The 26,236-nt window shown below is 46.5% G+C and overlaps 2 protein-coding genes across 4 annotated transcripts; both read right to left on the reverse strand.

The window, feature by feature from the left end:
- Window positions 1-412: 412 nt before the first annotated feature.
- Window positions 413-26,179, reverse strand: LOC144470273 (uncharacterized). 3 transcript variants are annotated; one of them, XM_078181224.1, is made up of 29 exons: window positions 25,948-26,179; window positions 22,485-22,586; window positions 21,935-22,067; window positions 21,706-21,869; window positions 21,433-21,588; window positions 21,221-21,349; window positions 20,866-21,063; window positions 20,438-20,734; window positions 19,736-19,933; window positions 19,180-19,326; window positions 18,204-18,353; window positions 17,897-18,037; window positions 17,674-17,829; window positions 17,319-17,615; window positions 17,058-17,250; window positions 16,875-16,994; window positions 16,714-16,798; window positions 16,587-16,604; window positions 16,289-16,513; window positions 16,074-16,219; window positions 15,797-16,005; window positions 15,515-15,719; window positions 15,257-15,446; window positions 15,041-15,179; window positions 14,238-14,517; window positions 13,977-14,126; window positions 3,175-9,602; window positions 1,461-2,886; window positions 413-1,064 (listed from the first exon to the last, which is right to left on the reverse strand). In XM_078181224.1, exons 1-28 carry the CDS (start codon window positions 26,053-26,055, stop codon window positions 1,474-1,476), a joined length of 12,177 nt encoding a protein of 4,058 aa, XP_078037350.1. In that variant the 5' UTR covers window positions 26,056-26,179; the 3' UTR covers window positions 413-1,064; window positions 1,461-1,473. The 3 variants fall into 3 exon arrangements, with proteins under 3 accessions (XP_078037350.1, XP_078037352.1, XP_078037351.1); XM_078181226.1 differs by lacking the exon at window positions 25,948-26,179 and adding an exon at window positions 23,611-23,835; XM_078181225.1 differs by lacking the exon at window positions 16,587-16,604.
- Window positions 9,599-13,307, reverse strand: LOC144470277 (uncharacterized). The gene is made up of 2 exons (XM_078181232.1): window positions 13,218-13,307; window positions 9,599-12,772 (listed from the first exon to the last, which is right to left on the reverse strand). The coding sequence occupies exon 2, from the start codon at window positions 12,697-12,699 to the stop codon at window positions 11,692-11,694; it is 1,008 nt and encodes a 335-aa protein (XP_078037358.1). The 5' UTR covers window positions 12,700-12,772; window positions 13,218-13,307; the 3' UTR covers window positions 9,599-11,691.
- Window positions 26,180-26,236: the final 57 nt, after the last annotated feature.

Genomic DNA, 26,236 nt, shown 5'->3' on the forward strand with positions numbered 1-26,236 from the left:
GACGGAACCGGAACGAACGCGGCGCGAGGCTCGTCCGCGTAGAAAACGCGCGCGGAATGTCCCCTAACAGTGCGCCACCCTTACATTAAGTACAGAAAAGTTGTGTGACTCCTCCAACTGAACTGTTAGTAGTCGTCGTCGTCGTCGTCGTCTTAAAATCTTAAATATTACAATTTGCGTATAAAATTCTTCTATTCAATTTAATATAAATTTGTTTCCTTTCCTCGTCCCGTGAACACGATCGTAATCAATAATCAACGGATGCTGGGAGAATAGAATCGATACTCGACAAACGTTAACACCCCACGGAAAAGCGTACTCACGAACACACACTGACATTACTTTACTTTACTTTGCGTTACCTTTACTTCGACTCTGCCGAAAACGGAAGAAAACCACTCTCTTTCTTTCTCTCTCTCTCGCTCTCTCTCGCTCTCGATACGTACCACGCGTCACATTCGTTTTTTGCATACCTTTGCCTTTTTCTTCACGTTTTTATATAACACTTCGTTATCATACAAATACGGGATACGCGAGTAACATTGTACAATTCGAGAGAAAAATGTTCAACTTAGACGTAATAACATTCATCGATCGCGACAGATAAAACAGAATAAAACGATCAAGCATGACCGTAGAGATTTTCGTCGATCGATCGAACAAAATCGAATAGAGCAGAGTTGAAACGAGTCGATCCAGAATTTACGAAACACTCGAGCGCTGTTCATTGGGTTCTTCCTTCTTCTTCTCTTCCTCGTTTCTGATTTTCCTCTTCGTCCGTCTTCTCCCCCTTCTCGTTCTTCTCCTCCTCTTCCGTTTGCTTTCTTTTCGATAACAACCTTATACTTTAAGGATTATAAATATCTTACTTAAGCATTAATAAGGTAAACGTCCCTTAGAAGATATATTGCACAAAACGAAGACAAAATGCGTACTCGATATAACTTGTAAAAATTCTCGTATGTATGTTGTACACAGAAAGCAGTTTTAAGGTGTTTCGATAATACGTCTCGTTGTGACCGTAGCCGATCCTGTGACAAATTAACCGTGTGATGGTCCGCTATCTGCAAGCAAACAACCGTCGTTAAAAATATCCCTGCCGGATCTCTTATCTCCGTTCTGTCGTATCTTCCAATCTTCCAAATTAACTTGGCTACTTTAATCAACGAGGATCGAAGTGTCACCCTTCCGAAGCTACACTTCCGATATTTAAATTTACAAATCGATTGTAACATATCTTAGAACATCGTTGTTATATCGTTACTACAATATCGTCGTACAATATAGTACCGAGAATGCTAACCTGTAAAATGCTAATCTTTTAATTACAAGAAAAAGAAATGTTCGATGTTTTAGCCTTTAGATGGTTCTTATGACCAAGGGTTCCCTCCCGTTAATAAATAAATAATAATAACAATAATATTGAGGAAGAATGTGCAATGATCAAGAATATAACCTACCTACGAAAATATCCTATGTCCCAGAACTCGGTGTAGTCCTCGTTTTATCAGTTCTGACGTTGCTGTCGCTGTCCGGTCCCTGATCCAACGAATTATCCGAGGGCGGTTCTTCCGCAGGGTCCGGCTCGACCCTGGCGGCCTCCGCGGTCTGCGGCTCGACGAGAGGCATGTCGAGCGAGTCGGACGAGATGCGCCTGAGATTATTGGCGTAACCGACGACGTCCTGCTGGGTCTCTTTGCCGTCGCGGACGTTGTTCAGCGAATCCGAGCTCAGGGAGGGAAAGTCGAGGGTGGTCTTCATTTCCAACGAGTCGGAGCTTCTGCAGAGCGGATGATGCATCTTGTCCATGTTGTCCTCTAGCTCGAGCGAGTCGGTGCTGGTCTCCATGACGTTCGTTTCTTTAGGATCCTTGGCCTCTTCCTGTTTCAAGGGGAGTTGAGAAGCCGAGGGAAGAGAAGGAGGAGGAGGAGGAGGTCCGGTCTTCTCCGTGTCCATGATCTCGATCTGCGAGATGTCCTCGGTGGTGTCGTCCTGTCTGTCGAATCTCTCAACGTTGGTCTGCGCGATGCGGATGATCTCGTCAATCTCCTTGATTCTCTTCTCGTAGTCGTCCGATCCGGACGTGCTGGGGTTGAAGGAGCCGGCCGTGCTGGTGTCGACCCTAGCTCTGAGGCTCTCCAGCTTGTACTTGTTCTCCGGACTCTCGTGCTCCAGCAGATCCTCCTCCTCCCTGGCCCTAAGCTCTATCAGATGGGCCTCCCTGCAGGCCTTCTCAAGGCCCTCGAAGTCCTTCAACGACGAGAGGGAAACGTCGTCGCCGTGGCCCGACCGACTGGCCGTGTATCTCCTCGGAAGACTGCCATTGTTAACCGAGTCGTGCGAGCCGCACTGCTGCAGTTTCTTCGAGTTCTCCGCGGCCACCGCGCTCTCCAGGTGCTCGAACTCCTGCAGCGAGCTGAGGGAAACGTTATCGTGGTCCGACGGCCTCACGAAGTACTTCTTCCCAGCGAGGACGTCGTAATCCGGCGTGCTCCCGAGGCTGCCGCGCATGCTGCCCACGCTCCCGATCGACTCCTTGTGACTGCCCAGGCTCCCGAATCGGCTGCTGCCCGCCTCGAAGTCCGTAATCTCCTCCTCCTTGATGTCCTCCAACGGGCCCCGGTCGTACTCGATGTCGTAGACCCTCGGGTCCTGGTGGAACTGCATCTCGATCCATTTCTTGCCGCCCTCGTACTGCTCCTCGTCCGAGTACGACTGCGAGTACTGGTCCTCGTTCGACGCCTGCGGAGGACTCTCCTCCGATTCGAAGTCGAACAAATCGTCCTTCTTCACGGGCTGGCTGCTGCTGCTGCTCGATACCTGCCCTTCCTCCTTCGTCTCCGTGATCAGGTGCTCCAACTCACGGTCGAAGTTCTTGCTGGTGACCTGCGGTGGAGTTAGGCGAAACGTAAGTCGGAAGGTTCATCGATGATCGAAGTCGCTCACTACGTATGTTAATGACTCAATGATCGGAAAAGTCTCACAAATGTATTAAATAAATCTGCGCGTAGACAGGATTAAACAAGTTTCGCGGATAGTATTGTATCAACATCATGAATAAATTGAATGAAATTAAACTAGATTCAACCAACTTGGATTAAATTAAATTGAATTAAATTGAATTAAATTAAATTGAATGAAATTAAAATGCAACGATTCGTCTGATCCGCTGACCTGCGGCAAGGAGCTGATCCTGATGCTCTTGCCCTCGGAGTCGAACTCTTCGGCTTCACGGCCGACCTCCTCGACGACGAAAAAGTCGTCGATAATATCCGGCTTGTCGACCACCTCGAACGAGTCGCTGTCGGGGGACCGCCGATCCAGCTTCTCCTTTCCTACCACCGTGCTGATGGACACCCCGGAAGCCGAGGAGGTGGACATGCTGGTCTGATGGGCCATCGACGGGGTCGACGCCTGCATGGAGAGCTCGGGGCTCTCGGTGGACGGTGCTCTCTTCAGCTCGGGAAAGTCGGTCGCCTGACTGTCCGACACGGTCTCCAGGTCCTTCTCCAAGGTGTCCGGGTCGGAGACCTTCCTCTCCGGGGTGATTGCCGGTTGGACAGAGCTGACTTGCGTGCAGACGCTCTGCACGCCGTCCTCGGAGACCCTGGCGGTCATGATGTCGACGGAGATCGGACGGACGTCGGACTGCGGTGCCGTGGCCGTCGACGTGGCGGAGTCCACCACACCTTTGGCCGGGAGTTCTCCATCGTTGGTCGCCGGTTCGGCACGGTCGTCGGGCGCGGCATCTCCTTCGAGCACCTGCGGGAAGATCATCTCCGAGGATCGCTTCATGCGGTAAGGTATGTGGCTGTCGATCTTGTCGGTGGATTCATCGACGGGTATGTTGTCGCTGCTCGAGGAGTCCGACTGTTCCGTCCGCTCGTCCTCGAGGCCGAGCTTCGCGTCGTCGGCGTCCTCCTTGTCGTCGGCCTCGGAGGCCACCAGAGTCTCGGACATCTCGCTGGTGCTGTCGATGCTGCCCAGGTGGCCGGAGCTGAGGGACGCGAGTGACTTCATAGACTCCCTGGAGCTCATGGTGGTGGCCGCGGTGTGGTATTCCTGGGAGGTGGGCTTCGAGGAGGAATCCACCGACATCGCGGCCGTCTCGTACTCGGAGACTGTCGCCGAGGCGACTCCGCCCGAGTGAAGAGCCTCCATGTCCGAGGAGCTGGGCCTGCTGCCGCTGCCCTGTTCGTAGTCGCAGGATTGGTAGTTGCTGCTGTCGCCGGAGCTGGAGCCGATGTCCGCGTCGCTGTCGGAGGTGACCCTCTTCGAGACCCGGCTCGGCTTATGCCGCCTCCTAAGCACAGGCCTTGGCAATGCCAGCGACGAGCTCTCGTCCTTGTTGTCCACGTCGGAGCCGGACCTGCTGGCGAGTAGGGGGCTGGGACGCTCCTCCTCCTCGTCCCTGGAGTCGTCGTGGACGGTTCCCGCCGAGTCCGACCTCTCCGTGACGATCACCGGCGTCGGCTCCCTGCCCAGGATCGGCTCCTCGAAGCTGCTGAACGGCGAGTCGTACACCGATTTCGGCTCCGTCCCGTCCTTCGACTCCGACCGTGCCGGCTCCTCTGGCGGCTGCAGCTGCGACGGTTGCGGCGAATCGCTGCTCTTGGTCGTCTCCTGGTCTCGGTCCGGAGACGGCGGCTTGTACAACAGCGGCAGGTCGTTTTGTATCGACTCTGGCTGCAGCATGAACTGGAACTCGGACGGCGAGTCCTTGATCTGTATCACCGTCTCGCTGTTCTCGCTGAGCTCCTCGATCAGGTCTTGCTTCGCGGCCTCCAGCGACTCCTTCACCTCTGCGATCTCCTTGTTCACTACCTGGTCCAGGACGGTGATCGCGTAACGGGCGCTTAAATCGACGTTAGGGTAATAGTCTTTTTTAATCTTCAAGGCACATGTTGTATCGGAAGGAACTGTGGACGATCTGCCGCCGGACTTGTCGTGCTTCTCCGTCGTCTTTTCTATATGCCTCTTGTACTCGTCGCCGGACGACTTCATCTTCGACACGTACGTCTCCGCCCACTCCTTCAGCTCGTCCTCCTTCGTCTTATCTTCCGGGCCGGTCGTCTCATCGCCAGGCTTCTCTTTCTCTTCGGGCTTCTTCTCCGTCGACTCCATCAACGGCGTCGACTTCTCCAGCTTTAGCTCGACGTCCGGCTTTGGAACCGGTCTGCTGTCTACTACCTTCTTCGGAGCTTCTTCAGACTTGGACTCCTCGATCTCCTCGCTCTTTTGCTCCTTGATCTCCTCGCTCTTTTGCTCCTTCTCGCTGACCTCCTCCGAGCCCTTCTCGGCGCTCTCCTCGACCTTGTCCTCCGCCGCGGGAACCCCCTCCTTCTTCTCCCGCTGACCAGAGGAGTCCTCGTCGATCGTAGCCTTTTCGTCGTTCTCTCGCTGCAGCATGTCGACCAGCTCCTGGAGGCTGACGTCCAGCTTATTCTCCACCATTTCGCTGTCAAAGTCCTGCTCCGATTTGCCGCCGGTCTTCCCATCTGTCTCCTTCGCGGACTCTATCACGCTGACCTCCTCGGAGGACTTGGTGGCGGACTCCTGTTCGAGGTCCACGGAACCGTCCTGCGAGGTCAGCCGCTGCTTCCGCATCGACTCGTACTCCTCCAGCTCCTGGTTGAAGATCTGGGATGGCTGCAGCGTCTCCGAGATCTCGATCTTTTTCTCACCGATCATCCAGCTGACCGGCTTGATCTCCAGCTCTTGGACCTTCAGCTTCGGCGACATCATCGGAGGGCTGTCGATCTCGAAGCTGTCCGTTCTCTTCGGCTCCTTCAGCTTCTCCAGGGAGAGGCCCTCTTGGACCAGCGACGAGTCTACGTTGGTGTCCTCGGACACGGTAACGTCCCGGGACCTGGCCGTCTTCTCGAACGAGTCGATGTCGCGCAGGGAGGATATCCCTCTGCTGGTCTGCTCGGAAATCTTATGCTCGTCGGTCTCCAGAGAAGGAACGTCCACAGAGTCCTGCCTGGACTGACTGTCGGCCGCGGGCTCCAGAATCTCCAACACTCTGGCGCCGGAAGCCTCGCACGCTACCTTGTCGTGCAGCTCCGCGTCTTTCCCGGATCGGTCCTGCTTCTCCGACTGGCTCAAGGTCAACTTGGACAGGTCCTCCAGCTCGTTCGTGTCCACGTCCATGGTCTCCTCGAAGTCGATCTGCTCGGACATGCTGCTCGGGCTCATGGTGATGTCCCTGTCCAGCTGCCTGGCCTGCGAGGACGACAACGGGTAGCTCTCTTCCTTCTCCTCGTCCTTCGAGATCTCCTCGCTGATGCTGTCTCTGGTCGAACTCTTCTCGAACGACTCCTCTTGGAAGGAGGCCCTGGTCCTGTCCGCCTCCTTCTCCGCCTGCTTCTTAAGGATGTTCTCGAATCGCAGCGTCTGCTTGTCGGCCAATTTCTCGTCAACGGTCTCCGGGCCACCCTCGATCATCTCCTCGAGCTGGGTCAGCAAACCTTGTAGCCTGGTCTCGGCCGACTTGGCTGCCGCCTCCTCCTCGATCTCCTGGATCAACGTCTCCGCGATCGTCCGCGCTTCGATCTCCTTGAACTTTTGCATCTGCAGCTCCTCCAGGCTCCGCATCTCCGGCTCCGGCGCGACCGTCTCCTCCCGTTGCTTTTTCGAGGCCTTCGGCTCGAACTCGGTCACCTCGAAGCTCTCCTTGGTCTCCTTGTGCGACTCTGCGTGCGCCAGTTTCTCCACTCGGGGCGACTCCTGCACCGGCTCCTCGATCACTTTCACGTCGTCGCCGGTCGCGTCCGAGACCTCCTTCTTGATCCTGATCGCCACGTCCGCGTCGCTCTCCCTCGTCGAGCTGCTGCCTGCTTCGTGCGTTGTCACTCCCTCCTCGTCGGACAGCTTCTTGAACGTTTTCTCTTCCTTGGTTCTCGCCTGGGACTCCGACGCGGACGCGTCGATCACCTCCTCCTTCTCCGTCAGGTTCATCGACATCCTCTGTACCGCCACCTTGTCCAGCTCCTCCCGCTTGCTTTTCTTCTCCTCCACGGTCTCCGTCGGCGACTCCTTCTTCAACTGGGACTCCGACGACTTCTTCTTCTCGATCTGCTCCTTCTCCTCGTGCGTGATCAGCTTGTCCGTGCCGGTCAGGATCTCCGACGACTTCACCTCCTTCTTCTCGAGCATGCTCGACGACTTCTGGTCGATCTTCGACGTCACCGTCGAATAGTCCGGCTTGCCGTTCCCCTCGAACATACGGAACGCCTCCTGCGCGTCGCCGAACGTCTTCGAGAACGTCTGGGTCTCGCTCTTCGTGCTCGAGTGCTGCTCCAGCTTTGACGTCACCTCCTCGCTCAACTTCTTCTCCGTGATCGTGTACGTGCCGCTCTCCTTCCTCATGTGCGTGTCCTTCCTCTCGCCCGGCTTCGTCTCCACCACTCGCTTTGGAATCTGCGACTCGAACTCCTTCTTCTTCGACGCCACTGCCGCCTCCGGCTTCTCCGGGCTCGCGTCCTTCGTCACCTCCTTGCCGACCGGCTTCGCGTCGACCGGTGACAGCTTCACTTTGGTCTCCTTCTTGCTCTTGTCCATCATCATCGACGTTGAAATCGGAATTCGCGACTCCTTCTTCGTTTGCTTCACCTCCATCACCTCCTCCTCCTCCTCCGCCTCCGCCTCCCCCGTCTTCTCAGGCTCTTTGATCTCGCCAACTGCCACCGCCGCCCTCCCCGCCTCCTCCTGCAACTGCATCGCTCGGATCTCGTCCGCGCTGATCATCTCGAACAGCTCCGTGGCATCCGTCTCCTGGGTCACGTCGCTTATCGTCTGCATCTTCCCAGTCTCGTCGCCTATCTGCACAGACTTCGTCACTTGCTCCTGAACCAGCGACCCGTCCTTCTGCACTTTGTAGATGATCGTCGTCTCCTCCGTGATGATCCGTTTACCTCCGGATCGTGCTTTGATCACTTCTTGCGTCGTTATCGACGGCTCCACGGCTCTCTCCTCCTTCACGATCTTCTCCACTTTGGTCTCCGAAACTACTTCCTCCATCTCCTTCCCCGTTACTTTGTCCTCCGGTTTTCTCGTTTCTTTTATTACCTCTTTCTTCTGATCCACTATTGCTTCCTCTCCCATTTCTACAAATTCCTCCGGTGGTTTCTCTACAATCGATTTCTCTTTCACTTCGTGGACTACCTCTTGCTTCCTTTCTACAGTTACCTCTACAAGTTCCTCTTTCATCATTTCTTTACCTTCTTCTTTCTTTGGAGCTTCCTTTGCTGACTCCTCTTTTACAATTTCTTTAACCTCTTCTTTCTCTGGCGCTTCCTTTGCTGGCTCCTCTTTTACAATTTCTTTCACTTCTTCTTTCTTTGGTGCCTCCTTGTCAGGCTCCCCTTTAACAATTTCTTTCACTTCTTTTTTCTCGGCAACCATCACAGTCTCCATCTTAACAATCTCCTCTTCTTGTTTCCTCTCTACAACCTCCACAGTTTCCTTTTCAACAATCTTCTGTACCTCTTTTTGTTTCTTCTCAGCTTCCTTCACAGACTTCTCCTCGATCTTCGTCACCTCTTCTTCTCGTTCCTTGGAAACTTCCTTCACCACCTGAACAATCTCTTCTACCTTCTCCTGCTTTTTCTCCTCGACTACTGTCGTCCGCTCTTCCATCTCCTCCTGTTTCTTCTTGGATTCCTTCTCAGCATCTTCCTGCCTTTTCCTCGCCGCAGTCTCTAGCTCTATCTTCGCCTCCTCCACCTGTTTCCCCTCCGCCAACGAAGATTCCTCCTTAAAAGCCCTCTCGGCATCCTCCCTTCTCACTGCGACCTCCTTCACCACCTCCAGCTTCTTCCCCACCTCCTCGAGCCTCCTGTCAACCTCTTTCCTCTCCTCCTCCTTCCTTTCCTCCTTCATCTGCTCCTGCAGCTTAGTCGTGACCTGCTCCTCCCTCGACACAGCTATCTCCTTTCGAGTCATCTGGATGTCTCTGTCCTCCTCGACCTTCACAAAATCCTTCGTCAACCTGACAACCTCCCGATCCTCCTTCTCCTCAGCAGTCTTTCGTTTCTCCGGCTGGTCGATCTTCTCTTTGGTCTCGTCGTAGGTCTCGACGTCCTCGGCTGTCTCCTCCTTCTCTGCTGCGTCGTCGTCCGACCTTCCGACGGTCTTCTCCTTCTCGGACTTTCCGGGGAGCTGCTGGGTCTTCGCGGGTATCTTCGAGATCTCCTTCTGTATCTGCTCCTCGAAGTAATGAGCCTTCTCGGCGACGGAGCACTCGGATATGTCCGGAACGTTCAGGTCCTCCATCGTCTCCGATTTCTCGATCTGGGGGACGGCGTCGGTGGTGCCGTCGGTGGCGCCGTCGGTGGGGACGTTCTGCGTCACGTAGAGGCTGTCGCTCTCGTTCACCGTCAGCTCGGACGTCCTCGAGACGTCCGACTCGGACCGCTGGTAGCTCTCGCGCTTCCGCGATATGTCCTCCCAGAACTTCCTCTTCTCCGAGTAGGTCTGCCTCTCGACAGTGGGAGAGAGATCCTGCTCATGGCCGACTACTTTACTGGGATAACTAGCATCTACAGATTCTAGGGGAGAAGCCGCTTTTTGCGCAAGGGATTCATGAATAGTAACAGCATCTAGAACAACCAAGAATTATGCTCACGTTACGATTTTATTCAGCGTCCTCGGTCGGTTACAGAGAATATTTACAATCACAGCTGCGGCGAGCTCGACAGGACTAGGCGGTCGGACTATAGTTATCTGACCGCGGCTCCTCATGCTCTCGCGGCCGTTAATATCCTCTTTACCGAACTCCGCGCGTCGGTAGCCGAACGATTAGGCTGACGGCGACCACAAGTCGAAACGGACTGCAGGATAAACGTGATTAGAGAATTATGCACGGTCGTGCGGAACCTTGATGGACTTTGTTCGATTGTTCGAGAGGTCTTCGTGGTTCGATCTCATAATTCGGGACAAGCGCGAAGATCTCGTTCGAACGGAGGACGGTTGGTCGGTTGCGCCGTCAATACCGATGACACAGCGGTTGTGCCATTGACTGCTACGAGCGCGAACAGCTATGATTACTGGACGTTTAATTTCGCGATCGTACTGAACCACGATGGCCTTGAAACTCAACGATTCTAGTTTTAGTTGAAAATTGTTAGTACACATTCGAGCATGAGGAGACGCAGTACGTTTTCAACGAATACACACACCTCTACCTCCGTTAGAATCTTCGTCAAGTTAACATCGAAGATAAACTCTGTTGCTGTGCACACAACAATTTGCTCTCAGACGACACATTATGTCAAGAAGGTTAATTAATGAGATATATCAATTATCCCTTGAACAGTGTAACATGCATGCGGTAAGTGTAAGCGAAAAATATATATTTATTTTTCTCTCCCTCTCTCTCTATATATATATATATGTATATATATATTTATGTGTGTAAATATATAGACATATATTTGTTATAGATATATATTTTTATATTCATATATCTGCGTGTACGTGTGTGTATGCTGCGTGTGAGCTAAAACATTGTTATCGAGATAGATCTAAGTCCCTTCAGATTCTACGAAGGTTGTTGTTATTTTTATAGTAACGTCCTTAGATTACTCTATATAGTTTCCATCGACATTTATATATTAATATCCCATACGGTTGTCTATGATAATGTTCAGGACGGCAGTTTTCTCTGCAAGTACAAGTACAGAAAATTGTGTTAATCATCAATCGTCGACCATCGGAGCGTGGTTGTTTGTTCTTTAAACAAATATTACGTTCTATTTCCAAATTCTCTGTTTTTGTCGACAGCGACTCTTTTGTTCGTTTTCTGTATATATATATATTTTTAATCGTCTCTTTTGCTCTCCGACGTTCGCTGTCGTTTCCAAATTAGTTTCAAAGAAGAAAACAGACATCTCATTCAAAGCACGGTGCAAAAAGAAAGCAAAAACATATGGCGGTCGATCTGTGGTGGTGGTGGTGGTGGTGGTAGTATGGTAGATCTTGTCGGTGTGTGTCGTAATCGAAACGATTCGTTAGTATTTCAGGTGTGTTAGTTTGCGAGAACTGTGAATGCTCGTCGCAGAGATAAATCATGTTTCACCTTGATAAAATGGCACTGCATCGACGATACTTCCTCTTCGGATTCCAGGCTCCTCTTCCCTTCGTTTCTCAGTATGTATGTCTGAATTAAATCGATACTTACGTGTTCGCATATATTATACTCGGTTTCGCGTAGTCGCTTATTCGAACCGTTTTCAATTAATTAATTAGACTTCCCCTACGCCCCCTGGTATTAGTCTAATAAATAAAACTTGCCTTCAAGCGACTCGATCACTGCTTTAATAGTTTCTACACGGTTCGACTGACAATAGAAAAATATATTCCCCGCGGACTATATATTTAGAAACCTGCCCCCGGCTCTTGCGCGATCCTCTCGACGATCCTCCATCCAGAATGGTCGCGTTCCAAGGAGATAAATCTCGCAGAATAGAAATGAACCTCTCGAGCATTTTTGCGGGATCGTCCGAGCGTAGAGAGAAACAGCTCGAAACAGCCAACAAGCTACCAAATGAAACAACAATCAGCTAACAATAATTACACGTTATCCACCCGCGTTTCAAAGACAGAGTCGTTGTCCAAGCAAGTCTCATCCTGTTGCAACGAAACGCAACTCGATCGATACCCCAACCGTTTCGCGGCGCCCTAAATCGCCTACTCGACCTGTTCAACGTCCTCGACGTCGGTATGGCAGTCGCTAGTCCCGTCGTCACTGACATCCTTAACGACCAACCGATCCGTCTTGCTAATGTTCTTCATAACGATCTGCGAGGCAGCGAGCACGTCGAGGTCGTCCAGAAGCTCTTTCTGATTGCAGCAAGCCTCCTCCATGAGCTCCTCGTCGGACACGACCATGTCCTCCTCGTCAGTGTTCGGCATGACCATGATCTCGGGCGTATTGCTGTGCACCTGTTCCCTGTAATCTTCTTCGAGATACATCCTGTTCCTAACCTCCACCGAAAAAGGTCCGTCTCCCTCCTTGGTGGTGATGGTCTCTCCGCTATACTCGCAGAAGATATCGGATCTGGGCTTCACGAAGATGATCGCCTGGACCTCTTCGTCACCCTCGATGTCCTCCAGGTCCGTCTCGGCCGGATAAGAGTTCTCGACGACCTTCAGATTGCTCAGACTCTCGGCCGCCTCGGTCTCGGTCTCGCTCGGATAGATCTCGTCGACGTCCGTCAGACTCTCGACAAAGTTGTTGCACTGCAGCGTGTCCTTGCCGTCCGTATCCAGGTCCGGTTGAGAGTCCCGACCGAGATCCTGCTTCTCCTCGATCTCCTCCGCCGTGATCGAGATCACGGGGCCCTGCTGAGCCTCGGTCACGTGTCTCGACAATCGTCCCGGCGGTGCTATGGTGGTCAGCTCACCTTCGGAGTCCGTGTCCGAGAAGTGCAGCGACGCGTTGCTTACCATGGCGTTCAACTTCCGGCGAGTCGACCTCGCTTTCCGCTTCGCCTTCGTTCCCGTCGCGCTGTCCTTTGGCTTCGAAGGACTCGCAGGGAGTTGGTTCGAGGGACTGCTCGGGGGTTGCATCGAGGGACTCGGCGTGCGTTGCTTCGCGTTCGAACACTTGCTGCTACAGAGCTCCAACGAGTCCTCGCTCTCCGGAGACTTATCCGGGGCGGTGTCACCGTTCGTTTGTGGATCCTCGCTCTCCATTATAGGGGGTGTTCGCGATTATTAAAAGTTGCCTTTAGCGCAGTCTAGCAAATAATTTAAACAAAACCTGAAACTGAAGAGCCAGACAGAAATAAAGAAACTGAGGAGGCGGGGCAACCTTTTCGCTGCTGAACACAGGAGATCCTGAACAAGTTGTCGACGCAGGATGTCCTTACGGTGAAATTGTTTCGTACGGTTATTAGCTGGTTGGATGTAGAAAGCTTGAAACCATGAGGAGATACCTTGTTTTTATAATAATATTAATTCCCCGTGATCTCGTCCACCAACAAATGACAATTTCGATGGAATGTTTGGACCAAACTGAACCCAGAACCATTCGAAAAGAGACATTAAATCTGCATTTATGTACCTTGAATATTTGGGTAATTCACGTTTAGCGAGGAGTTTGTACAATGGTTCTGCCATAGTGCAATCGGTGCAGCGAAAAGGTTAACGAGAGAAAGCGAAAGTAAACGATAGAGAAACGATAGACTCGGTCCAAAGTAAAAGAAACTCACGTCTGCGTGATAATGGCGGTGCTAACGCTGACAAGGCGACAGCGTTTTGCGGTAGGTTGTGACAGTGTTTTGCGAGAGGATGTCCAGCGAAGGCTCGTAGCGAACTAAACGTGTCAGTCGCATTTCTTTTTCGTTCAGTTCGGCCGTTTGTTGATACTATTATGCGTAATTAAGTTAAAGAAGCCATAGCGAATCGCTCGAGCCGTAAGCAGATTTGTATGTTTTTCATTTCGCCGTTATCGAAAGTCAAATTGCAATGCGATATGTCGACGATGATGATATTCTGATGATAATCGTGTTAGCGATCGTGTTCACGCATGGTGTCGCGTCTAGATCATCGACGATCCGCTGGACCTTATACTATCTTCGTTTCTGTTCACAGTTGTTCGTTACGCAATTATCGATCGGGATTATCGGGGTAATTGATATTCAATATCTGTCGTCGCATGTCTGTGTGCATGGGGTTTTCGTTTTTGCACTCTGTGCTTTGAATTTTTGACTAAACATTAGTGTAGCCGGGGATCGTGTTCGCACGATCGAGACCAAAGACGTTTGCGATTCTCTTGATCGACGCTCTTGTAAATAGTTGACTTGTCTATTTTACTTCTACTAATCGGCTTGGACAGCTTTGCCGGTCGAGCCTTGACCCTTGGTTTACGTTTTATCGCTGCAAATTTCTTTCGGCGTTGGATCGGTTCTTTGGTCACCGCTCGTTCGACAAAGCTGTACATAATTTTGATACATTGATAGACAACATACCTGTTCGTTCCTTTTGCAGAGTGTCCGTAATGAATTTCTTTTCGGATGGTGAGGTCTCTTGAAGGTCATCGGATTTCTCAGTTTGCTCGCCTTTGTACTTTGATTCGTACGTGTCCAGTTTCTGATTTATGATATTCGAATCCTCGTATTCTGCAACAGAGAACGACAACGTTATTTCAGAGTCTGTTCCAGCAGCGATCATGCAACGTGAATTAATGTTCTGAATGGTCAAATGTTAATAGGACAACGGTAGCTATTCACCTTTCAGCTTCTTCGTGTCGTCGAGTTTCGTGGTGCTTTCTGGAAGAACGATATTTAACACGCAAATTGGTTGCTGAGGTGGTTCACCTTTGGCGATCTTGGGCTCTCGCATGAACAGCATTCTAGCCACAGGGTCCAGCATGGGATCCTTAACTTTGACATGGAAGGACAGTCGGTTCTGACGGAAGGCTTTGAAAGTGAACTTCAACTGTACTCCGGACTTTGTCACCGGTACCAGATTACCGCTAAACTCAATGTACAGATCTTTTCCGTCGAGGGCCTGCAAGCACCGCCATTGTTACAATTAATTTTTCAATTAATAAAATGATTACTGATGCGCGAACAGCTCGAACATGAATTTACTGTGGATATTTCAATGAAAATGACCGATTTTTCCACGTTGCATGCGCATAAATATCCGCGGTCTACCACATTAGATCAACTGTTATGTCGTTCCTTGATTCATGCGTGTGATACTCCGATCAGGTTTCATTTGTGTGGTGCAAAACCACGGACATCGGATGATTTCCAGGCGTAAAAACGCACGAAACATATACGAAGATGAACAGGAAGTACATATGTGCGATCGTGATCAGTTACATTTTAATTATAACGATTTGAAAATGACAGAACGTGTGCAGGAATGTCGTGATGGAAATGAACAAGGAACAGAAAAAAAATCATAGTTTCTATTGTAAAAAAAATAAGGATGACGTACTTGAAAGAATAATCGAAACAAAATATCTTTTATTGCATGCTAATAAATGAACCATGGTAAATATTATGTGATAAACAATAATTACTTCGACGTCGCGGCTTTTTACAATTTCGACGAACTCCTCTTGCCTTTCCAAAGTGTGCATGCCTTCTTTCCCGTCTGTCATGCACAGTATTCTGAGCGTTGCCTCGAATATGTCTGTTCGTTTCGTGTAAATTACAAAACTGCAAGGAAACAAATTAGTTTTCAACATAGACACGCGTCTATCTAATCTTGCAATTCGATTGTTGGCGCCACTCACTTGATTATGTACGGCACGTATAAAGACTCCTCGTACAATTCTGTGGCCATTTTTGAAACTGCGCCTATATTTCGACAGTCCATCAACCAAAATCTGGCAGACACTGTCGTGGTGAACGATACTCTGTCGTTCATAAACGTCAATGGTGTTGAACCAGTGACGTCTTCCCACTGTGACTCACTTGTACCACCTGAATTATGTTAATTTAGTCAATGTAGATCTTAATTACCATTCCTATGCATTCCTTCGACAATTTACCTGCAATGCTACAAAGCAAACGCAGCGTCGGCGTCTCGCCCCCGTACTGATTAATCATTCCCTTGTTCGCAGCCTCCGGCACCGGTATAGTGAGGGTGATTGGTTTATGGAATTTACGTCTTCTGGGTTCTATCGTTATAACAGGAGAAACAGCGACACAATTGCCAAGCAGTTTCGCAGTAAGTTCTGCAGGAATCACGTGTGCCTAACGGAGAAGACAAAATTCTATAATAATTGTTTCCACATTGAGATATGCTATTGACCTTACAAAATCATATTTACCTGCAGTCCAACTTTAATTTTCTTGGTCAGTGCCCCAGGTGGAAAGACTGCTTGAACGTGGTTGGCCACGCTAGATATCAAAATGCCACCCTCAGCACCGATTACATGAACTTCCTGTTTAATTCTTGTCACCGTAGCAAAATACTGAGGGAAATCTGTCGTTATTATGCGAGTGATTCTTCCCGAATGGGTGGCACTCATTTGGGTATCTGAGAAATTCAATTTATAGATGCATCGAAAAGATTAATGCGCTTTTGATATTAAAGTATATAATTACCATATGGAGTATTCAACAATGTGTCATCATTGTCGACTGAGTTATCATGCTCTTTCCAAGTTTCTCCATTTTCACTCCTAAGGATGATAATCTCTCTCCCCTTGCCTTGAATAGATGCAAAGTGTGGTATGTCGATCAGAACAGGTCTGAAACAAAAGTTAACCAATTTAGAAAACTTCTTCGTAACATCCGACACAATTAAGAGAATGATTTACCCAAGGAATGTTACGCCGACTGGTCCCATTTCGATTATGCGAGTCGCCAATGCCTCTCCTTCCATCAAAGGAGGAGGATTTGCTACCTTGCTAGGCTTTACCAGTCTACAAGTGACACGGATCGGCATTGTTGCTCTACGAGGTGGAACAATAATGCGCACACCACTGTGTCTGCATCCCCTCATTGCACCTCCACGTGCATCCACCAAGAAGCTAACTAAAAATCTGTGAAATTAACATTTTTAACACAGTGATTTCATTTCCTCAATTATACTCATTCTAAATCCAATTTACTTACGATCTGAAATGCAGTCGGCTAAAAGTAGAAATATTTTTATGTCAATATTAGTTCTCAAGCGAAACGTTATGTTCCTAGCGCAATGCAGAACTTATTAATCGCATTATAATTAGTAGTGTATAGTTACCCCAGATTGTAGCCCTCCGTGTCGAAATTCTCTGCCAAACAGTAGTTATTGCTTTGAGTGAACTCTTGTTTCCCTTCTTTCGTAACTAACGAAACAGCATTCATTAAAATGCGTCCAACTAATCCCAATATCCTCTATTAATTTATCGAAATAAACGTTACCTTGTCTATGGATTGGATCGTCTCTTGTAACATCAATAGGAAGAGAATCATCTCTCAAACTTTTCATTAAGTCCGCAGTTAGGTAGCGATACGGTTGCTCGCTAATTAGTGCATCTGATCCTGGACAAGAAATATACGAATTAATTCAATCTATTGAAATGACAATTAAAAATTTGTTGCTACCTCCTTCGTCGTCGGAATCGGACATAAAGCTGGTTTCCTGTAGACTTTCTGGTGCAATCACTCTGTACTTCTCAACACAATTCACATTGTCTGGTACTTTAATTATCAGAGTATCATATGGCAATCCTTTCAGCACTTCCGTGACAGATATGTATCCCAGTTTCTGAGCTATGTTCAACGCGCTTAAACCGTCCTGAAAATATAATTTTTGTTTCTTTGTGTGCTTTAAAATTGCTATAATTTTCGGAACATTCTACTCACATTAGTCCGTGCTTTGTGAGATGCATTACCCTCTAGCAAAGCGGTAACGATGTGAGCATGACCTTGCTGAGCAGCCTGATGAAGAGGCGTATAGCTCTGATTAGTTTTTACATTAATGTCTGCATTATGTTTCAACAGGAACCGAATCATTGAAAGATTTCCAAAATGCGCAGCTACATGAATTGGCCGGTAGCCAGTTTCAGTTTCACTTTCAACATTTGCGTTATTTTTCACCAGAATTGAAGCCACCCTGATGAAGTCCTCTTGTGCACATAGATGCAGGGCAGTCAGACCATTCTAACAAGAAAGAGCATTAATTACTACAGGTTCTGGCTTCTAACAAATGATAAATTACCTTGGACTTATGATTAGGATCTGCTCCATGTTCAATTAACAAGTTTGTCATGTCATAGTGACCTTTCTGTGCACTAAGATGCAACGGAGTAAATCCAGCCTTTGATTCAGCATTCGCATTGGCTCCATTTTCCAAAAGAGTGGAAGCTATGTCCATCTGAAAATTATGGAATTGATGTATTAACAATTTATTGATACAACTTCATTTGATAAAATTAAATTACCTGGTTTTTATGAGCAGCAATGTGCAAAGGTGTATGTCCATTTTGTGAAGCAATATGCGGCGACGCACCCTTCTCTAGCAACAAATTAGCTACGTTCGGATGATCATAGTGGCACGCCAGGTGTAGAGGTGAGATGTCATTCTGAAACAGTTCGCATCCCCAATTTTAAAATACTAGTTAGTTCAATAGACATATTTTCAGTAATTTCAAAATAAATTGAATCGGACTGCCGTTCTCTTGCAATAGAAGCAGTCATAGTCAGACACGAACGTAAAATTAAAAAAATATATACATGGATTGTACAAACCTTTCCTTGGACATCTAACACGCTATTCCTCTGCAAGAGTATCTTTGCGACACTCATGTTGCCATACTTAGCCGCTATATGCAAAGGAGTAAAACCATTCTTAGTTGTAGCGTTAAGGGAAGCGTCATTCTCCACAAGGATAGCGGCCACCTGCATAGAAAAATATTCATTCAAATATATTTGCACAATTGTTAATAATATAAACAAACAAGGACTCGAGTGAAAATGACAGTCTTTCTTTTTCAAATCGTATCACACCAGAATAATTTCATCGTACTTTCGGGAATACTAATGAGAATTTAACATTACATGGTGTTAGTTTAATTACCCAGTCACTGGAAAAAAATGTTAAGATGTGTTAATGAAATCTACAAGTGAAAGAACTGATTATAAAAAAATATATAGCTTACCTTCGACAGATAAAAATTATAAAGCTCGTGAACACTACTCTTACGTTTTACTTTTTACAGGATACAACGAAATGATAATTAACACACGATTCTCCTACACACAGTTTTCACGAAAGTCGCACAATTAAACTAAGTTTGTTACAAACGTATTATATAAATCATTTTATTTGACCATAAAAGATGGGAAATCATTTGAGGGCACAAATAATAACGAGAGGGTCATTAATTTCAAAAAAACATGCAAAACTGTAAAACGGAAGTAAGGCAACATAAATAGTAATCAATATGACGAAACGTTTTATTAAAATTTCATACATGTAAAGAACTTAAAGGTAAATTATAATGAACGTAAATAAAAACTTCAAGACGTGAGATGATACTGCGAATGATAATGGCGTGAAGGAATTTCACAGGAATAAATAATAATATATGATAACGAGAAAATAATAAACATTTACGTATCGTAGTGGCTATATAAGGTATTCGCGTAGTCTCGTCCAAAATAAATAGATTTCGTTTTGCGTGCAGATATAGGCCGCTATTTCTGAAATTTCTTTGTACATTACCTCCTCCTGGCCCTCCTTCGATGCTATATGTAAAGCTGTGTACATATCTTTCGTGGTGGTGTCGACAACTGCACCATGTTGTAGTAGCAACATAACAATATCAATATTTCCTAATCGCGATGCTATATGCAGTGGCGTTTGTTGCTCCTGAAAATTACATACAACCAGGCTAAATAAAGTCAATGGTATCCTTACTATGAAATAATTACCCTAACTAGGGTAATAAATAAAGCTAAATAAAGACTCAAGTAAGACTGGTTAATAGACTGTACATACGATAAATAACTGGGCAAATGTTTATTCCTATGTGCATATTATTTATAATTGATCAGTAAATGATCAATAAGTGATCTGTAAGGTATTCAATTTTCTAAGGACTGTACAAACATACAAAAATATACCTGGGAATTTGATTGAGAAATTATGTTTGACAATTGAAAAGATATTACAGGTGTTAGATATCAATGGTGTTTTGCAATATTAATTCAACGAAGAATAATGAAACTGTTGACTCAGAGACTCACGTATCTTCTGGCTAGATGGTTCATAGACTTACCCGCGCACGAGCATCGACCTCAGCTCCGTTTCTTAACAAAATTCGAATAATGTCTGTCTGATTAGCCCTAGCTGCCAGGTGCAGTGGTGTCTCGCCCCTAACGGTGGGCACGTCCGGATTGGCTTCGTGTTGCAGCAGAAATATCACGATATTCATACATCCCATAAAACTGGCCACATGCAATGGAGTAAGTCCAGACTGTAAAATATAGACATGTCTCATTAACACAATAGAAAGCAAGATTCCTCCTCCGGAACATATACATCCAGGGAACACAAACACTAAAACATGTACCACACATAAAAATAACCATCTGTTATCGAGCAAGACAGTATTTATTAACCAGTCTTTAAAGAAAGAAAAATAATTCATCGGTGCCTCTTAAGACCATTTAATTGATTTTTTATGTTCCGAGTTATCACATGAGTATTTTAGACAAGCATTTAGTAATGCAATGAAAAATGGTACTTTAAGGGACCCTGAAGGACAGAAAGGAAATTCGCACATGGATACAATGACAATTACACACATGCTCAATGATTATCCTCCACATGCTGATCACACTGTTAGTTACAAAGTAGTTTGAATATCGCCAGATGTGTTTCCTTCAAAGGAGACGCTTTGACAGGATAATGATCAAGAACACATGATCTCATGCAAAACTAAAAGAGACACAGTTTACTGTCTGGTATATCCGATTACCTCGGTCGTAGATTCGATTGAAGCTCCGTGTTTTAATAACAGTTCGACAACCTTGATTTTATTCTTCTTGCACGCGATATGCAACGGTGTGAAGCCGTTTAATGCGCGTGCATTCGGGTCGGCTTTTCGATCGAGGAGCAATTTAGCAACCCTAACATGCCCGCAATGTGCGGCGACATGAAGAGATGTTAAATAATCGATTGTTACTTCGTCCACCGGGGCTCGGTGATACAGTAACACCCTTGCTGCGTCCACATGATCCCCTTGCGATGCCATGTGCAGCGGCGCGAGACCATTCTACCAAAAATATAATTGATAATGTAGTGTCAAGGCTGAGAAGACTAAGCATCAAACTTTTATTACAACAAACTTTCATCGTTTGTCTCCTCGTCTGTCAGTCCGTTAAATCTTGACAATGTTATACTTACTTTCGTACGCGCGCTGATAGGCGCGGAGTGTTCAAGAAGCGTGATGATCACTTGTTCATGTCCAGATCTAGCTGCACAATGAAGCGGCGTTAAGCCGTCCCTAGTTTTCGCATCGATTTGTGCAGAATTTTCTAATAATACTTTAACCATATTGTTTTTGCCCCATTTCGCTGCGACGTGTAACGGGCTTATATTGTGCTATAACAAGAGAAGAGAAAGTCTTTATTATCCAGTCTTGTTTAAGACTGTTGTACAATTTCTACAACCATGTTATCTCTTTGCACTGTAAAACTAAGCTTTACTGACAAAAATATCTGCCATTATTCGTTGAGAATAGGAGTCCATGGGACAATACCTTTGCTAAATAATTCACATCAGCGCCACGCTTAATTAACAAACGAGCTATCTCCTCGTATCCATAATGAGAGGCGATATGTAAAGGTGTGAAACCACTTTTTGAAGTGACGTCTGGTTTGTGGTCATTCTAAGAAGGAAATGGTTTCGTATGAATATTGAAATGACGAGTATTGAAGTGGTAAGACTTCATTGAATGAATTGATTTGTCACCTGTAATAACAAATCCGCGGCTTTGCAATCGTTCTTTTTAGCAGCGATATGCAACGCCGGTAATCTGACTTTTCCTTTCGAATCATTTTCGAGGAGCACGCTGACAACTTTGTCGTGACCTTGCTGCATCGCCACAGCCAGAGGCGTGAATCCATCCTAAAAATAATTCGGAAAGCTTGAAAAATTGTAGAATTTTTATTTGCCGATTCATGAGGCTCGATTGTTTATTTTATCGATGTACCGAGCGCTCCAAACATTCTCAAAAACATTTACCTCGGTGGCGAGGCTCTGATTGGCTCCATTGCTCAGCAAAACTTTGACGACGTGGTCATGATTCTCTTGAGCTGCCATGTACAAAGGCGTGAAACCGTTCTGCGATTGAATATTAACTGCAGCTCCATATTGGATAAGAATATTAACTATTTCCTCTTGGCCAGCTGGAAACGAATCACCCAAAACATTAATTGAATAATTTTTTAATTATTTCTATTATCATAGTTACCTAAGGAAGCTATGTGCAACGCTGTGTTGCCTTTTTTGGTAGCTGCATCAACCTTGGCGCCCCTTTTCAATAATTCGGTTACTATCTCGACATGGCCATCCTTCGATGCTAAATGTAAAGCATTTAAACCGTTCTGAAACATCGAATTCTTATTTAGCTTCTGGTTAGCCCTTTACCATTCTAATACTCAAGATTTATTCAGATGAAGATCCCCCGTGTCCATGGGTATCATTATTCTCCATATATTCCAAAATTGGAACGTTGATAAATATTAATGGCATCGAATAAATTTAAAAAACCTCCCCAAAACTTCTCGGGGCTTTGGTAATTAACAGAGACAGATTACCGCGGTTTTTGATACCGTCGATTCAATTCGATTCAATTGGCTCGCGTGTCTGTCCATCACCGGCTATATCTACTCGACACAAAGTTTCCAGACAACACACGGTAATATTTCACTTAAAACTCGCCTAATAGCACGATACGGAGAAGGAGAATAATAAACGAGTCGGAGCATTTACCCGTTTGATAATTCTCATTTGTTACTCACCGAGTTGGCTGTGTTAATGTCTAGGTCGGTGTCGAGGAATTCGACTACTTTCTCAAGGTTTCCAGACCGAGCAGCGCGAAGGAATGCTGTCGTGTCGTCAGCCTGTGCCGAAAACAAAACGAATTAATCAAGAACCCCAGACTCCCGCAACCCCATTGCATTAAACACCCCGCGTACCATCTTCGATTCAATCCTCCACAGTCCAAACCCTACCCAGCCCTAGAATCAAACCTTCTGTTCCGAATGTGATCGCAGAATTACTGTGAACTCACGCTGGAGGGTTCGAATAAACCACCCCCAAAAATATCGCTTTCAATGTCCCGCTGGACAGAAGGACACCGTGTTCTGCGCCTAGGTTGTTCGCAGAGACGAATAATCTCCTTCTGTTTGCGGATAGGATCGTGTTTATAGACGAGCCATGAAGAGTCGCGATTACGGTGCAACGCTTGAAAACGCGGTATCTACACAGGTCCCGGCAAGTGCAATCTACGCTTAAGAATTTGTCGGAGGGAAGACGGTATAGTTCAGAACGTTTCAACATTAGCACTATCGCGGAGCACTCTGCTGGCTAATCTTGAACAGCACATTACAAAATCATCGATAATATTGCATAGGGTGGTTTTCGTAAACACGTCTCTGCGATAAAAAGAGAAATAATCCACGGTAAGAACCGTACGCATCGTAGCCACGTAATCGCCTCGATTGTTCGCACGAAATCCGCGGTCGAGAGACGATCAATCAGGATCGCGATTTCGAAAATCAGCGGTCGGATCGACGGCGATTGATGATCGCTGCAGCATTCGTACGGCAGCAGCCGGCTTATGAAACCTCGTCTTTCGTGCACTATATCTCGTAATCATCCCCTCCCGCAAGGTACCCGGTCTAGAACGCGACTGGAGAGAGAGATGGCCGGATAGACGGGGTGGTCGATTTATCGAGGAGAAGAAACTCGCCTAACTCCTGTACATCTGACATTTCGTGTGCCGGTGTTCCTGCAGGGAGATCGATAGGGTCTCGGAGACCCTATCCTCTCGTTCTGAGCTCACACCCTTCGATCGGGCCGGGGGAGAGGAAGCGCCGGCTATCAGAAATCCGGCGGAAACCATGCAGAGAATCGCAGGCCTACCTGGCTCGTGTTGTCCGTGACCATCGTGCTATCTGTTCGGCTGGTGGACCACCCGGACCCCTCTTCTCGATTAGGTTCACCTGTCCAGCCACCGCCGGACACGCAGATTGTTACCCGAGTTTTTGTTGTTCCTCTGTCCCTAGGCTCGCACCGCGATAATCACCACCATTCATGCGTTCCTCGAGTAACGCCGAACGCAAACAGGAGTATAGGAGCCGCCCCCGTATGCCGGCCAAGGCGCAGAATCGAGCGGCAACGATTACGAGAAAAACAGGGGTTGTATCGTTGCCTCCTTTACTCGGCCCCTCTCTTCTTTCTCTCTCTCTCTCTCTCTCCCTCTCCTCCCCCGTACGCCCGTCCTATGCACCTGTCCTTATTCCATCGGCAGACCAGCGAACCGGTGCCGCGGTTATCAGAGGGGGTGCGCAAGCGCCTCGCGATCAAAGGGGATGCACGGGGTGCATTCTATTCGTCTGGTGTAGGAACCCCCTTCACCGGAAATCCACGTAAGATTAACCACACCGCACGAAACTTACCGGCGGAGTAAATCAACTATTCTAGGCAAACAAAAAATCGGCTAATGCAACTGCATCAACCTAGACTGCGGAGCTTGTGTAGTCGCGAGTGGACTGTGGGGTTTATGCGGTCTGGAGACCTTCTCCCTTCTGCACCTTGTGCCTTGAACTTTTGAACGAAACACTTCGTGAAAACGGCTCGTCTTCGCATGATCGAGACACCGTGCATTTTAAGCGGTTTCTTGATCGATGCTTTTGCGGATAATTATCTTGGCTCCTCTACTTATTCAATTAAGCCATCGCGCGCCGGAAAGCTCATTGTAAAGGCTTCGTACGCGATTTGCTAAATACGAATTCGTTTCTTGCAAATCCGAACAGATTTTTCAGTGGAAAATTTTTTCCATGAATGGATCTACCATGGATTTGAAGGCTGAAGCTTCCCCTTTACAAAAACGCCTTGAAACTTGGTGTATGATTTTTTTTAGCCATTTTACGGAACAGAAACGAGAAACAACTTTATCGTGTAAAGCCTTGGTGCACCTTTTGTAGCAGTTTTCGTTCGAAATTCGATAAAGCGACGAAAAAAAATCGTAGAAGAAAGTTTAAGTGTTTGTTATAAAGGGGTGGCTTCGTTCTTCAAATACATATCAGATATAGTCGCGAAACAAATTTTCCAACGCTTCTACAGGCGTTTTAGTGCGTAACGTTTTCATGAAACAGCAGGAAAATAAACGATGCGTAGCGAAAATAGAAGCTTCGAGCTTTAATATGAGTTCAGGTTGATTATTTGAATTTTCTTGCTGATGTGCCAATTATCGCAGCCGTTTTATCGGATTTCTATTGTTTATTATTTTTCTATAAAAATACAGATTCGTATAAAGTTCTAGCGATGACCCGGCGCTATTTCTTATCATTAACTTTTCTTCCACCAATGCACAGTGATGTTGGATAAGTCGTGCTGAGCTTGAATTAATTAGTGATCGATTTAATTAATTGATTAATCGATTAAATAGCATAAAGTTGAATTCGTTATTCGAATTGTTAAAGAAAATTGGATTTGAAAGTTTGTCGAACGCGCTCTGATAACTGCAGGTTGAACAGCTGTGGTATAATTGGCAGAAGTTTAGGGGAGGAAATGAGTCAGAAATGCTTCAAGTGTTCAAAGTTGATGTATCTTGAATTTTACTCGAACTCTTTAAAGTCTTCTCAACCCCCTGCTAATTGCAAAAGCTGTATTAAGCCGCGAGTCAAAAGCACGATGGTATTCAATAATTAAATCTCAATTTTCTTGGAAAGTTCTAATTTATTTTATAATTACAGTTGTTTAAAAATTCTAAGCTCCAATTTATCTCGCTTTAAAAGTTGAAACCGGAAGGGCTGCACGATTAAATTAATGTGCTGTTTATGTAAATTTCTAAAAATATTTATGAACTTCTAAAACACTGGAATTTAGCCAATATTACGACATGTGTAAATACTGTATCATAGTAACTGACACTCTATTTTATCGCATTGGATGCACTATCAAATCTCACCCACAAAGTCTATTTAATATTTTCTTGTTATGTCACAGCGTGGAAAAATATTTCGATCACCATAACTTTGTATTCGCGTAGGGACTACACGAGTCGTACAAACTACAACGGTTTTTAAGTTGTAATTTTTGTTCAAAAATTTTCGTTAAATGTTACATTCACTTGACATGACTATAAATGTAGGGAAAAAACATTGTTTTAAATATGTATGCGAGTGTCGATACGAAATCGCGACTCCGCGGATGTATGAGAAATTTTATTCACAATATTATAGCACACATTTTTACCTGGAGCCTAATAATCGGCGGAAATGCTTCCTCTGTCGTCATTCCCAAATAATAACTGTGTGTTTCGTTTGACAGACTTTGCATATACGTATATTTTCTACACCCCATACTGAAAACGTAGGTCAAGTGTTATTTATAGCGTTGTGTTTTATTCTCATACACGCTTTTGTGCTACATTTGCTTTAGCCGTTTGTATATACCCCTACTTTATTTAAATCACCTGAACCCGCTGATAACATTTAATTGTCACCAGAAATTCCTGTTCGATTTCTAATGTCAATTTCATTCT

This window comes from Augochlora pura, chromosome 5 (genome assembly GCF_028453695.1).
Source record: "Augochlora pura isolate Apur16 chromosome 5, APUR_v2.2.1, whole genome shotgun sequence".
NCBI lineage: Eukaryota > Metazoa > Arthropoda > Insecta > Hymenoptera > Halictidae > Augochlora > Augochlora pura.